The following is a 15,133-nucleotide window of genomic DNA, read 5'->3' as shown; positions in this document are numbered from 1 at the left end:
CTCTTAGTGACCTTATGAACAAAAGGCCTGAAGCCCCTCTACAACTATTGACATTTATCAAAGTTCCTAGAGTTTCTGGAGGCATGTTATTTAGGAAGTGGATGACATTTCTGCTTCCAAACCTGTCATAGTATGTTATTATTGTTATGTGCCATTGAGTCACCTGCAATGTATAGCGACCCTATGTACAGCAGCTCTGAACTCTTCCTTGTACTGAGCCAGTCACTACCAATCCATCTCATCTGGGGACTCCCTCTCTTGCACTGTCTGTCCATCCTTCCAAGCATGATGTCTTTCTCCAAGGACCAATCTCTCCTGGACATGTGCCCAAAATAAGTGAGGCAAAGCTTCTAAATCCTAGGGTCCAAGGAGAGACTTGGTCTCACCCTCTCCAAGACAGAGCTGTGTTTTCTTGGCAGCCCATGGTATGCTTAAGACTCTTCTCCAGCACCACATCTCAAAGATATCTATTCTTCTATCATCCTTAGTCATTGTCCAACTCTCTGAAGCGTAACAAGTAATTGAGAAGACCATGGCCTGGATTAGGTACACTTTTGTATCTAGACTGACAACTTTGCTATTCAGCACTCTGGAGAGGTCCATGACAGCAGATTTCCCCAAAGCAATTAGTTTTTTCATTTCCTGACTCCTGGTGTTAAGAATGTTGATTGTGAATCTGAGCAAGCTGTAATTGCTAACAACCTCAATCTCTTCTCTATCTAATAAGGTACTTCCAATTAGCTCAGTGATGAGAATCTTTGTCTTCTTGATGTTGAGCTTTAATCCATAGTGAAGACTACATTCCTTGACCTTTTGCAGCAAGTTCTTCAGGTCTTCCTCAGTTTCAGCAAACAAGTTTGTGTCATCTGTATTTTGTAGGTTGTTAAAATTCCTCCAATCTTGATGCCACACTCCTCTTCATAAAGACTTCTCTTCCTGAATGATCTATTTTACATCAAATTGGAGGAAATTTCCCTTCTTTTACCATGAAACTAGTAGATTCAAACTACATGCCTTTGTATTCACAGCACAACACTTTACATTTCTAAAAACAAGATGTCTTATGCCTTCCTCGCAAGCTCTGAAACACTGAAGCCCATTGTTGCAGTCACTGTGTCAATCCACCTGGTTGAGAGTCTTCCTCTCCTTCACCATCTCTCTGCCTTTCTAAGCATGATGTCCCTCCCCAAGGCATAGCCTTTCTTAGCAAGAAGCTCAGAGTATGTGAGATGAAGCTTTATCATCTTTGCCTCCACAGAGCATTCTGGTTGCACCTCCTCCAGGACGTCACCTGTTTGTTCTTTTGTCTTTACCCACCAAACCTCTCTTACATATCTATGCTTATACATAAATGATCTGGATTTGAGTCAATTTATTTTTATTTAAATTATATCACATGCATGGCAAACTCTTAAATGTTTAACAGAATTGAAGCAAACTTTTTAGTTAACCTTCAAACCTTAGATACAGAAAAGATAACTGAGTGAAAACTAAGAAGAGTTCAGATTTTCACAACATGAAGTATTTTCTCTACTGGATAATAAAAAAGGCAAACATCATGAGCTATAGAAATCTCAAGAATTCTAAAGCTAAGAGAAATCACAATCACATGAATAAAATGGTTTTAGTCTTTGAGTCACTGCCTTTAAGAGAACTAAGGCAGTTGAGTATTTCATAAGAACAATGACAGAGCTATTGTTCTTCAGAGACTTTATTGTTTAAAGAAATTCAAATTTTCTGTTATTTTGGCTGGTGTCCCATAAAGGAGGACAGATAAAATTCTTAAACATCCTGTTCTACTATAATGAAAATAAAATATATCTTTGGAATAGCATTCAAACATCCAAGAATTGTGTTCATAAAATAACTTACAAAACTAGATAGCAAAGTTCTCCTTTAAAAAATATTCACAAACTGATGGCAACGTTACTATTATTGGGCAACATCAAAGAAATCAACATTCTAAAGAGAAGTTGTCTTGTGGAAAACATTGAAGTTGCTTAAGCCCAAAGAAGAGTTGGTCACAATTCAATGCATTTAGAAATATTTTCCAAATAACAATTTTTAAAAGGGAGAGGCCCTGAAACAAACAAAAATTGTCACCCTTGATTGTAGAAATTGTTCTAGGCATCACAAAATGCCTTACTTTATACCAATATAATAGTTGTTGTTGTTGTTGTTATGTGCCATCAAGTCATCTGTGACTCATAACAACCCTATGTACAACAGCCTTAAATCCTGCTCTACCCCTTGCCAGTCTTATTGTCTCTGACACACCTATCCCCATTATCCCAGTCACTGAATCAATCCATTGCATCAAGGGTCTTCCTCTCCTGTGCTGTCCCTCCACCCTCTCGAGTATGATGCCCCTCTCCAAGGACTGATCCCACCTTGCAACATGTCCAAAGTATGTCAGATGAAGCTTCAGAATCCTTGCCTCCAAGGAGCAGCCTGGTTTCACCCTCTCCAGGACAAACTTGTTTGTTCTTCTAGCAGTCCATGGTATATTCAATACTCTTCTCCAATACCACAGCCCAAAGGCATCAATTCTCCTTCTATCCTCCCTAGTCTCCTCCAGCTCTCTGATGCATAACAAGTAATTGCAAAGACCATGGCCTGGATCAGGCACCCCTTTGTCTCCAGACTGATGTTGCTGCTCTTCAGTACTTTGGAGAGGTCTCTGACAGCAGGTTTTCCCAAATCAATTTGTTTTTTGATTTCCTGGTTGCTGGTACCAAGAGTCAAGCAAACTGAAGATGTCAATAATCTCAAGCTCTTCACCATCTCTTTACCATCTATCGTGATGCTGGCAATCATCCCAGTGGTGAGAATCTGGTTTCTTGACGTTGAACTTCAATCCATATTGAAGGTGGCAGTTCTTGACCTTCTGCAGCAAGCACTTCAGGTCCTCCTCAGTTTCAGCAAGCAGGGTTGTATTATCTGCATAATGCAGACTGTTGATGAGTCTACTTCCAATCCTGATGCCACACTTCTCCTCATAGCACCCAGCTTCCCAGATAATCTGTTCTGCATATAGATTGAAAAGATATGGAGATAGGGCACATCCTTGACACAGACCCTTCCCAATTTTGAACCATGCTATGTTTCCTTGCTCTGTTCTGACCACTGCCTCCTGGTCCAAGGATAGGTTTTGCATAAGCACAATCAAGTGTTCTGGGAGTCCCATTCTCCTCAGTATAACAGTTAAACAAATTGATTCAACCAAAGGGCTAATGAACGACTATAACTTCCACTTCTGGTATCCTGAAACCAGAAGATCTAGATGGTGCCCAGCTACCATCATGCCCCACTCGAAGAGGAATCACAGCAGAAGTTCCTGGATAGAGTGGGGGAGAGAGTTAAAAATAAACAAAACTAAAGAAATACTTAAAAAAGACTCAGATTATTGGTCCTACTGAGACTGGTAAAATCCCTTAAACGATGCCCTTTGTCACCCTTTGAATCTGGAACAAACCTTAGCCTTATTGCTCAACTTCTGGTCAAACAATAGATAGGCCTATAATTGTTATGTGATGTCCAGTCAATTAAGACTCACAGTAACCCTATGAGCAATAGCTCTGAGCTCTGCCCTATCCTGAGCCAATCTCATTGTCTCTGACACAACTGCCTCTACTGCCAAGTCCCTGTGTAAATTCCATCTCATCTGGATTCTTCCTCTCCTGTTTCTCCATGCTTCCAAGCATGATGTCCTTCTCCAAGGACTGGTCCCTTCGGGCAACATGTACAAAGTATGTAAGATGAAGTTACAAAATTTTTGCTTCCAAGGAGCAACCTGACCAATAATAACAAGCAGGTGCTCACTACTTAGAATAACCAATCATAAAAGGTCAAAAGAGCAGCATTTCTCAGAGGGTAGAAAGAGGTAGGATGATTAATAGAAATGAGAATTATAAGAAGTAGGAAAAGTATGCTTATATTATTCGTGTTATAATAAATGTTTTCTACCTCATCTGTTTCAATGGAGTATACATAATTTACCCCCTCTTTCTCAGTCTCCTCCCAACTCCAATGTCAGGTCGTTTTACAACAGTGGCACTATGCAGTATTTGGCCTTTTGTGACTGAGATTATTTCACTCAGCATAATGTCCTCCAAATGTAGGAAATTGTGAAATGCAGGTATTGTCAGTAGTGCCCACTGATGACCAAGCACTCAAACATTCAGGAGGAAGAGAAAAGAGAAAACACCGGTACTAGATTTCCAGCACACGGACTCTCCCCTGCACGTCTGAGTGCTCTGGGGCCTGCGCCTGCCAGCGTCCCCTGCTTCATGCACTGCCAGCCCCAGGAGCTCACAGGCCTACTCCGGGCGCTTACTTATTGTTACTTGCAATTGATAAGGGTTGTAAAGGCTCTGGGGTGGTTTGAACAATATTATCAGCTCCTGACCACTCTCTTTAGAATATATATCGAATTTTCATTCCATTTCCTAATCCCTGGCTTTTCCTCCCCTCTCCTCAGAAATTGCTTCTCATGCCTAAATAAACAAACACAAACAGAGCTTTTTGACTAGCTCCAAAGTCACAAAATCCCAAGGATAACAGTGCCCAGTACATTTCTGCTCCAATCCCTATTTTTACACATTAAGATGCTCCTGGGAAATTCAAGCTCAGTTGGTCTTTCTCTCTTTTGCCCAGGTCTCAGGTTTCCTCTGCCAACACTGGACATACAATGTCTTAAGCATAAGTGCACACACATTTCCCTTGGCTCGATCTAATTCTTTACATGTGGAGAGATTGCTATTGTATGTTATCACTGTTTATTTCCTTACCACAGTTCTATCTACTGCAAGTACACTGCCAAATGTTTAAAAGCTTCCTACTTTAAAGCATAAGTTGATAGGAAAAGATTGGAGAGGCACAACTTCTTTAAAACAAAAGCTGAGTGTGGTTTAACTCAAACAGAGTTTTTGAGTTATACCAAAGTCAGCATGTTAAACCTCACCGACACAAATACAGGAATCACCATAAATAGCATGTTGATACATTGACAACACATCCCGGGGGTGGGGGGTGGGGGAGGCTTTCTGGATGTGCTCTCCAGAGCATGACATTTGAAAGATAATATACTAAAATGGTTAACATTTTTTCAATTCTGCTGGACTCTACTTTTCCTAAATCCCAGGCACCTATTCTTATAGTTCCACTTTTATCTAACAAACCTTTGAAATGAATGGCTGTGTCTCTCTGGAAATTCGAATCTACCAGTGGCTCCTAGGGAGAAAGCTGGTCAGTCTTGTCCCAAGTGTTTCACAGCATCTAAAAACCCACAGGAGGCTCAGCAGTTAGTATGTTCCAACTAGACAGCACTGAGTTTGAGAGTTTTGAAATGGTTTAAAAGAAAACACTGTTCTGTTCTTTCCCACGTGCTAAAGATTGACACAGTGACTAAATGATAAAGAGGATTATCCATGGCTAAGAATCAACATGCTTCAAATTGGTAATAATTCAACTGGCAGGAAGCATTGGAAATTGCACAGACGTAGGTCGTGATTTCTCCTGTTGTACACAGGGTTGCTATGTGCGGGAATTGACTTAATGGCATTTAACAATAACAACAGCAACAACAGGAGATGCTGAATACTTTGAGTTGGAAAATATCCCTTCAACTGACAATGTAAGACTATCTATTAAACATGGAACCAAATCTGTGTCCAGTCCTGCAAATCTATACCTGACTGCTTGTTTTTTTTTTTTTTGTTTCAGAAACATTTTGCTGTGGGTGATTTATTTTACTTCCATGTGGCCAGCCATTTGCTTACTCTGCTGCATGCCATCTGTTTTTCTGGTGGAGAGGTTTCAAGTTCTTCTCATTCCCTACCTCATAGCCCACAGAAAACATTTTATAAGAGACACAGATTTAAATCATTTGGATTCACGTGGAGCTGGTAATTCAAGCTGCCATTCATTTCTGTTTGGCCAACGCTTTAATGGGATTAGTAAATTGTGTTATTACAAGGGACTTAGTGGAGACACAACACCTTTTTCTACAATGACAAATTCCATTAACAGTTTCATTTGAGGTGTTTAATAGCAGTACAGAAGACCCCACTAACATTACAGGAAATTGTTCTGATAGGCAATAAAGTCCCACCACAAATCCTATCTATATATTTCAATTTTGAGTCAATGAATACCAGTCCCAGGATTGGGGAGCGATGAGAGGATTTACAGGAGGAAAAAAGAAGTATCAGGTTGCTTCACTCATAAGGAAATGTTATCATTTAACGGTAGACCGGTAAGCTCTGCCTGGCTCCCACATCTTGGAAGCCTCCTCTCAGCCCTCCAACCATGGCCTAGGTGTATAGATACTTTCTTCCCCAAAGAAAAATTTGTGCTACAAATCCCAGTGTTATCAGCACAATTTATTCCCCATCTCGGGCTCATTTGGGATTGCTCTAAAGATCCCACCACTCAGAGAAATTCCACAGGTGATGTTTAAAGTATTAATTACCATTTTGACAAGGATCCTTGCTGCTTCTGTGGAGAGGAGGTATCTGATGACAGGGCCCAGGGGCTGTCCACAGTTCCTGGGTACCATCCAAGGGCTGAGAAGAGTCCATCTTGTGGTCTCCCTGATTTCCACTAGTCCTTACCAAATCAGAGTTAGATAGGTCGCAGAGGCCAATGGCATTCTGATGGGCATCAGACAGATTTGGTCTGTTGGAAGTGTTATGTGATATTTGTACCAAAGCTTCATTCATGAAGAACGAATTTTTATGACATAAGCTCTCAGAGCGATTAAGGTCCATTATCTGTATAAGGAAATACAGAAAAAGTATCATTTCTCTGGTTACTTTCATAATGTTCATACATTATTTACATCTAAAAGACTTTGTTGTTTTGTTGTTGTTGTGTACAGTCAAGTCAGAACCAACCCATAGCTGACCCTCAGGCAGGTTTTCAGAGGCAGTTAATTGTTCTTTCTTATTCTGAGGAGAAGCTGAGGACTCAAGCTCCTGGGGAAAAAAGGGGTGAGTCAAGCATAGTCAGAGAGGACGCCAAAGGAGCACAGCATCCTGAAACCTTTTGTGGTCATGAATAATTTAAATATAACTTAAGTTAGCATCTTCTAGCGAAATTGGTATTGAAAAGAATCTGGACTGCAACCCTGAAGGAAAGCGGTTCAAATCCACCAGCTGTTCCCTGGGGGAAGGATGGACAACCTCTTCCTGTGTGATTAACCACCTCTGTAAACCTGCCAGAAAGTCAGCTATGGATCGGATCCAACTCTATGGTATACAACAACTTCAAATTTACCAGAAGAATAAGCTCAGAATCCCCAAAACCCAAACCAAGCTCACTGCTGTTGAATGAATTTAGATACTTAGTGGCCTCATAGGATGTAGGAGAACTTCCCCATAGGCTTTGGAGGCTCATGCGAGCAGGCTGTCTCCCTGTCTTTCTCCTACAGAGCTGCTAGTACATTCAAACACTTGACCTTTGAAGCTCCGAGCTTACCCGACCATGCCAGCAGGACTTCTTATACTTGGAATAGCTGAATAATATTATACTGTGTCATGGATTTAATTATGTCCCAGAAAAACATATGTATGTAATACAGTTCTGGTGACTAAGTGGTAAGAAGCTGAGGTGCAATTCAAAAGGCACAATGTTTGAACCCACCAGCTGCTCTGAGGGAGAAAGATGGGCAGTCTCCTCCTTTGTAATTTACTGTTTCCAAAAACCTGCTGGAGGGTCAGTTCCAATTCTAGGAAACACAACAATAACAACAATATGATGTGGAAGCTACATAATGATCCTGGATGATCTGATAAACCAGTAGTTGTAAAAGGATTAGGAGCAGAATGCAACACTCCTTAATCTCATCACAGCCCTACTCCATCTGAGGAGAGTTCCCCTAGTGTGTGCCCTGTAATATCTTTTATCTCACTGGAGATATTGTTAGGTACCATCAAGCTGAGTGTAACTCCAAGTGACCCTATGAAAGTGACCCTGTCCTATCCTGTGCCATCCTCATCATCTCTGACATACTTGTGCCTATTGCAGTGGTCTGTATGTCAGTCTATCTGGTTGAGTCTTCATTTCCTTTACTGACACTCCCCCCAACCCCCCCCCACACACACCTCTTTCTCAGCATGATATACCTCTCCAAGGAATAGCCTCTCCTAAAAGCACACCCCAAGTATGTGAGGTGAATGAAGCATCTTATCACTAGAGAAGAAAGAGGAAGAAAGTATCTCCCAGGCAGAATTGCCAGGAGTGGGGTTCACCTTTTTGAACTTGAATCTCTTCAGAGGAGCCTTCTTGATGCTAGAGAAGGTCAAGACATATAAAGAATCTCCAGGGACACCAGGCCTAAAGATGCTGAAGTAAACCAAGACGTCACTCCATACTCAAAAGAGAGGGGTCTTCCCTGACAGCTGCCTCCCTTAATGTGAAGTACTAGCCTCCTAAACTGTTTGTTAAAGCCATACACTTGGGGTATTTCTGTTACGTTGTTGTTGTTGTTGCTATGTGCCATCGACTGCCTGTGACTCATAGCGACCCTATGTACAACAGCCCTAAATCCTGCTCTATCCTGTGTCAATTCCACTGTCTCTGACATACCTACCCCCATTACCCTGGTCACTGCATTGATCCACCTCATAGAGGGTCTTCCTCTGCACCCTCCTAAGCATGATGTCCCTCTCCAAGGACTGGTCCCTCCATGCAACATGTCCAAAGTATGTCAGAAAAAGTCTCAGAATCCTTGCCTCCAAGGAGCAACCTGGTTTAACCTTTTCCAGGATGAACCTATTCATTTTCTTAGCAGTCCAAAGTATATTCAATACTCTTCTCCAGCACCACATAGTACTAGATAATTACGACAACTTGCTAAATTCAGTGTCTACCCTTCATAGGAAAAGATGACTGATCCACTGAAAGAGTACAACTACGCAGACTATGAGAATGGTGCAAGATTAGTGCACGGTTCAAACCTGCTGTTCACAGGGTAAATGTAAGGCATAGTCGGCTTGATGGCATCTAATTTCAGCAACATGTTGTTGTCTACCTACCCTCAAGTCGGAATGGACCCATAACTCCTACAGCTTTCAAAGGCAGTTGTGAAACTCTACAAAAGGCTGTATAAAGTGGATCCTCAACTGGAGGAAAAAACATAAACTCATACAAATGTGCCTCAAGACAAAACCATCCCTACTTTATTTACTAGACCATCTCCACTCTCTGTTTCTCCCTGTTGTTGTGCTTGTTGTGTCGAGTCAGAATCGACCCATAGCTGATCCTCCCAACAGGTTTTTAGAGGCAGTTTGCACGGGGAGTTGGGGTGGAAATTGTCCATCTTCTCCCACAGAGCAGCTGATGGATTGGACCGTTATACCTTTGGTTTTGTAACACAGCTTCTTACCCCTAGGTGTCCCAGGACCCAATAGGGGCAAGTAAGCCTTTAAACTTCCCACATTTTAACTCAAGATACATCTGCACCTTCTCTCGAAGTTCCCAGCTTCTGCCACCTACAGGTGGGGAAAGTCAGTCCTGGGAACTCTTACACAAGAGGCACAAAAGACTACTAGTTGGGGGAAAGCCTCAGGAACCACAGAGACTGTCTTGTGGGTGAGAAGCTGCTGCTGAACTCAGTCCACACACACACACCTCCTTGCTGCCCGGAGCGAAGGCCGCGGGGAGGCTGCTCTGCCGGCTGTGCTTCCAGTGGCACAGCAGCCTCTGCTGGGTCCGCATCTTCTCCCGCTCCTTCTCCACCAGCCGCTGGCCCTCCCGCAGCAGCTCCACGTTCTGCTGGTACTCCTGGAGCTGATGCGCCAGCTCCCCTCGGCTCTTCAGCAGCAGCTCCTCCTGCGACTGGCACCTGCGCTCCCGCTCCTGCAGCCAGCTCTCCTTGGCCTCCTGCTCCCGCTGCTGCTGGTCGCACCTGCGGTGCCAGCGCCGCTGCTCCTGCTGGAACTGGTGTTGGAGCGTGTGGATGTTGGCCAGCTCCTCGCGCTGCTTCTCCAGGTTGCGGGACCTCTCCTGGTCCTGCAGCAGGCTGCCTCGGAGAGGGTGGCCCGCACACAAGCTCTCCTGCTGCTGGAGAACCAGCTTGTGGATCTCAATGTGGCTGTCCTGAATGGTCAGGGCGGCCTGTTAGAGGAAAGGAGAAGACCAAAGTCAAGGTCGTCCACATTGCTCACGCTTGGGTCTGCAGTGATCTCTAAACATAAAACCCATGACCAGATTCTCTTCTTTAAAGTTGCTATACTTATTTTTTTCTATACTTCCTCCAAAGACCAACTTCTGCACTTCAAATCAATTTGACCCCGTTCCCTTACTGATCACCAGTTAAACAGCTGGCCTTTGCTGTCAAGTTATAGTCACTCCCCCATCCCCATGTGTCACAACAGAACTATGCTCAAAGGCTTGGGTTTTGTGTTGTATTTTTCCAGAAGGCAATTGCCAGGCTTTTCTTCAGAGACACCTTTGTGCTGTTTTTGGTGCCATGGATTTGATGCTGACCCATAGCAACTCCACATATAAAACCTTATGTTATAGTTACTGTGTCAATTCACCTTCTTGTGGGTCTTTCTTTCCTTTCTTTGCTGACCCTCCACTTTTCCAAGCATCATGTCCCATTCCAGTGACTATCCCCTCCTGATAACACACCCAACATACATGAGATCTCTTGGGCTGAACTCAAAGCATCAAGCTCTCAGTTGACAGTGGAGTGCTTACCCATGGGTTTTCCTGCTGAGGAGACTTGACAGTTTATACAGAACAGAATGAAGCACAAAGGCAACACTTAGGCTGTTTTGAGAAATGTGATTTACTGAGGGTTGTTAGATATTATTTAAGCAAGTGTTCTGAATATAAACTTAGGAGATAAATTTTCAAGATTTTGCATTCCTTCTCTTGCTGAGGTCTCTTCAGTCAGTAATTCATGAGAATTTAAGAATTTATAGAAACTTAGTATTGTTGTTGTTGTGTGCCGTCCAGTCATTTGCGACTCATAGCGACCTTATGTACAACAGCCCTAAACCCTGCTCTGTCCTGTGCCAATTGCATTGCCTCTGACACACCCATCCCGATTACCCCAGTCACTGAATCAATCCACCTCATGTCTTCCCCTCCTGCGCTGTCCCTCTACCCTACCAAGCATGATGTCCCTCTCCAAAGACCTGTCTCTCCTTACAACATGTCCAAAGTATGTCAGTCGAAGCCCCAGAATCCTTGCCTCCAAGGAGCAGCCTGGTTTAACCCTCTCTAGGATGAATCTGTTTGTTTTCTTGGCAGTCCATGGTACATTCAATACTCTTCTCCAGCACCACAGCTCAAAGGCGTCAATCCTCCTTCTATCCTCCCTAGTTAGGTTTCAATAAATCTATTTAATGGACAAAACTGCTACAAAAGATGTCTTTTAGGAGTTAAAAAGTATAGTTATCACTTTGAAACTAAGGTGCACCTGACCCAAACTATGGTATTTTCAGTTGTCTTATGCATGAAAAGGCTGGATAATGAATAAGAAAGACTTAAAAAATAATTGATACATTTGAATTATGGTGCTGGGGAAAAAAATACTAACAACCGTGGGTTGTCAGAAGAACAAGCATGTCTTGGAAATAGAGCCGGAATGCTCCTTTGAAGCAAGGATGGTAGGACTTGATCTCACCTAGTTTGAAATGTTACCAGCAGGGACCAGTCCCTGGAGAAGGGCATTATACTTAATAAAAGTAAAGGGTCAGCAAAAGAGAGAAATGCTTAGCAAGAGGAATTGGTACCGTAGTGCAACAATGGGTTCAAACACGGCAACAACTGTGTGAGGCTGGCAGAGGAGCCGACGGTGTTTCTATCTTACTCCATCTAGGGTCACTATGAGTTGAGATTGACTCAATGGTGCCGAACAACAGTTGTATCTTTATGTGAGTCCCTAAATGAGAATTTTTTTAAATCACAGTGCTTTCCAAATCAACCATTCAGTGTCTTTTGTCGAATAACTTTTATATAATATCTCCAAGAACAGCAGATATCACTATTTTTAGAAGACACAAAAGTGGCTCAGGCTTGTCTGGCTACTAATATTTCTCTGTGTTGCAAGAAAGTCATACATAAAACACTAAGTTGCTGTTCATTGGTTAGAATATGGTTAATAAGATGCTCAGATGATTAAGGGAAAATAGAAATATTACGGCACAGAGGACACTACCAACTAGATTTAAAATACATTATGAATTATGGTTTCTGCCTATGCAAAGCTTGGCAACATCACAGGATATAATTGTCAAATTTTGAAGGGATTCTAGAAAATAAAAAATCTCAATGAAAGCTCTTAGATGCTTTTAATTTTAGAAGTTTCTACTTGAAGTATAAAAAAGTGTACAAGGGACGAACTGAAAATGGAAACATGCTAGGTATGTGTGAGTGTGTCTGCTAGGTATGTGTGAGTGTGTCTGTGTGTGTTGTAACTGTATGTGAAATCATTGTTCTCTTAGGGACAATGTCACATTTTCTTCTTCAAAATTTAAACTGTTCATTTAAACAATTCTGAGGAGATAGAGATGTGATCATTAGAATTTTGTTGTTGTGTGGTTAAATAATCAATTTCTGATATTTTTAAGTTATAACTACAATAAATCTTGGCATTTATAATTAGGAATAGAAACATATTCACTGAGACTTTTGAAAGAAATTATTTTTTTAACTAGAAAATATGAGAAGTTTTACATTTTACCTAAATATTTGATTAATGGCATTTTAGAAGGTATCAGAAAAAATACAGTTATCATTAAAAATAACCACTGGTTACTCTTTAAATATAATAATAATAAAAACATTCTGGACATTGGTGACTTGGCCCAAACAATCTTAGGACATCATTAGAATAAAGTAAGCAAAAATTCAATATTTTATATAAAAACTACCACAAGTTTTGATAAATGACCTACATGTGTTCAATAAACATAATTAAGTGCTTACATGAAGTAATTTTTTTATATCTATTTAACATTTAGGATAAGTTCTCTTTTTCTCCTAGTATGGAGATAGAATTTGAAGATGGGATACACATGTTTCTTCCGAGAGTTTGCATTTCTATTTAGGGCAGAGAACAGCACTTGCTTTTTAAGTTGAGGGAAATCCCCAACTCTAGTCTTTTAAGTTGACTCTGCTGGAACAGCTCCACGTCTTTTCTTTCACTCTGCTCTCCTCATACAGGAATCAAAGTTCGTTTTCATCTGATTAAAATAACACTTACATAAAACCTTCAATCATGCATAAGAGATTCAGCTTCAAAAGAGATGGCGCCATGAATAAAAATCTTTCAGAGTCTATAAGCTCAAAAGTTTTTACTAGTGTAAGTGAACTTACAATACAATTCTATCTTCTTTTTGTTTCTCTAATCAAATACATTGCAAAAATCAAGTCATTTACATCACTGGGCTTTTCTGAACTGAACCTCAAATCCCACAGGGCTGAATTCAGGGTTGAAAAGAAAAGATGAGACACTTGAGAGTATCTGACCAAATAGTTTAAATTAGGGTGTTTTCAATGTTTCAAGTTTCAATGTTTTCATCTCTCAAAAGTTAATGAACTCTTTCCAATACAACGATGGTTCTCCGCATATTTGTTTGGTTTTTTAATTAAATTTTATTAATTTTAATGAACATTTACAGAGATTTTGGGATTTCATTCATTCATTGTTGCACTATTTTCTCTACCCTCCCCCCTCAGTTCATTCCTCTTTTTTTCCCCCCTTGAAAGTCTGTTTTAATTGTCCCATTACCACAGTGCTTGTCAAAACCAGTTCTGATTAATCTCCTTTGTCAGTGTGTCCTTTGCCATTCTCTATCACTCCTCCCTGAGAGAGACTTCACCATGATTCATAAGGAAAACAGGATGGCGTATTCGCTTAGCTACTTCCTGCTGAAAAGGGACGCTGTTCTCCACATATTTGTAGCTAAAGAAGAAGAAGGAAACCAAAGACTCAAAAAAGAAACTAGTCTCAAGGATTAAAAGTCCACATGAACTAGTAACTTGAGATGAGAAGAAGTAGAGGATGCCCAGCTACCATCATGAACTGTTCTGACCAGGGACATGACAGTCTCAGGTAGAATGGAATGAAACAAACAAGCCCAGACTGACGAGACTGGAAGAACTAAGACCACTGCCTGAGAATATTGCTCTAGGATAGTCTGTAAACTTGGAACTCAAATCACTTCCAGGGGTTGTTGAAAAGAAAGAATTTATCACCTTAAGAATGAGAGGAAGACCCTCACCAAGCAGGATTGACCCAGTGACTGTAACAAGGATGGCACAGATTAGGCAAAGTTCAGATCTGCTGTTACAGAGTCACTGTGAACCACAGCTGACTCAACGGCACCTAACAACAACTGTGCTCCTCTAAACAATCATCTAAATGAGACCTAGGATACAAACGTTAGTTTTCTAAAGTCACTTTAAAATGCTATTTAATAAGCCAGTTAGCCATTGGATGCATTGAGCTCCTCTCTTGTGTACATTGTAAGGAACCCTCAAACTCTATAATCCTATAAAAAGCACGATTTTGATGTTTTTGTCTTTGAAAAAATAGAGAAGTGTTTGTAGGTGGATTCTGGGGTGTAGTTATCTGTGTGTTCAATCCATACAGCATACCAGCACACAGAAGGCACTTAATAGAGGCTGGCTGGCTGGCTGAACAAACAAAAGCGTATTGGTGCATGTGGATCTAACTGCTCACAAAACCAGCCCATCAATTCTGATGCCTGGTAACCCTGCAGGACTGACCAGAGCTGCTGCCCAGGCCTTCCAAGGCTAAACAGTCTTAACAGCAGCAGACTGCCACATCTTCCTCCAAGAAGCAGCTGGTGAACTCGACCTGCCAACTCTTTGGCAAGCCACTGAGCACTGCAACAAGTGAGTGCCAACACAGCAAGAACTGTGAGGATGGTGCCGGTCCAGGTAGTGTTCTGTGTGATTTAGAACGGATCAGACAGCACCTCACAGCAGCAAAAGCCTAAGGCCACATGTGGAAGTGAGCAAAGGGTAGGTGTGAATGTGAGTTTTCACCAGAAAATGTGAAGTCATGCTCCACTCACTTAAGAGTTTCGCTGTGAACTTTAAGCCAGATCATGTGCATCAGCGTATTTTGTAAAGATATGAACTGTTT

General features: G+C 41.5%; 1 protein-coding gene across 1 annotated transcript in view; it reads right to left on the bottom strand.

The window, feature by feature from the left end:
* The window catches only part of ARHGEF28 (Rho guanine nucleotide exchange factor (GEF) 28), a 217,976-nt gene that overhangs the window by 39,461 nt on the left and 163,382 nt on the right, over positions 1-15,133 (bottom strand). The window contains exons 26-27 of the mRNA XM_006899033.1: positions 9,634-10,119; positions 6,473-6,773 (exon numbers count right to left, since the gene is read on the bottom strand). Coding sequence (XP_006899095.1) covers positions 6,473-6,773; positions 9,634-10,119 — 787 coding nt within the window. The remainder of the gene's footprint in view (positions 1-6,472; positions 6,774-9,633; positions 10,120-15,133) is intronic.

The sequence above is a fragment of the Elephantulus edwardii genome, unplaced genomic scaffold (assembly GCF_000299155.1).
Source record: "Elephantulus edwardii isolate Elephantulus edwardi_28Jun2011 unplaced genomic scaffold, EleEdw1.0 scaffold00244, whole genome shotgun sequence".
Taxonomy (NCBI): Eukaryota; Metazoa; Chordata; class Mammalia; order Macroscelidea; family Macroscelididae; genus Elephantulus; species Elephantulus edwardii.
This window is presented reverse-complemented; position numbering and strand designations above follow the sequence as displayed.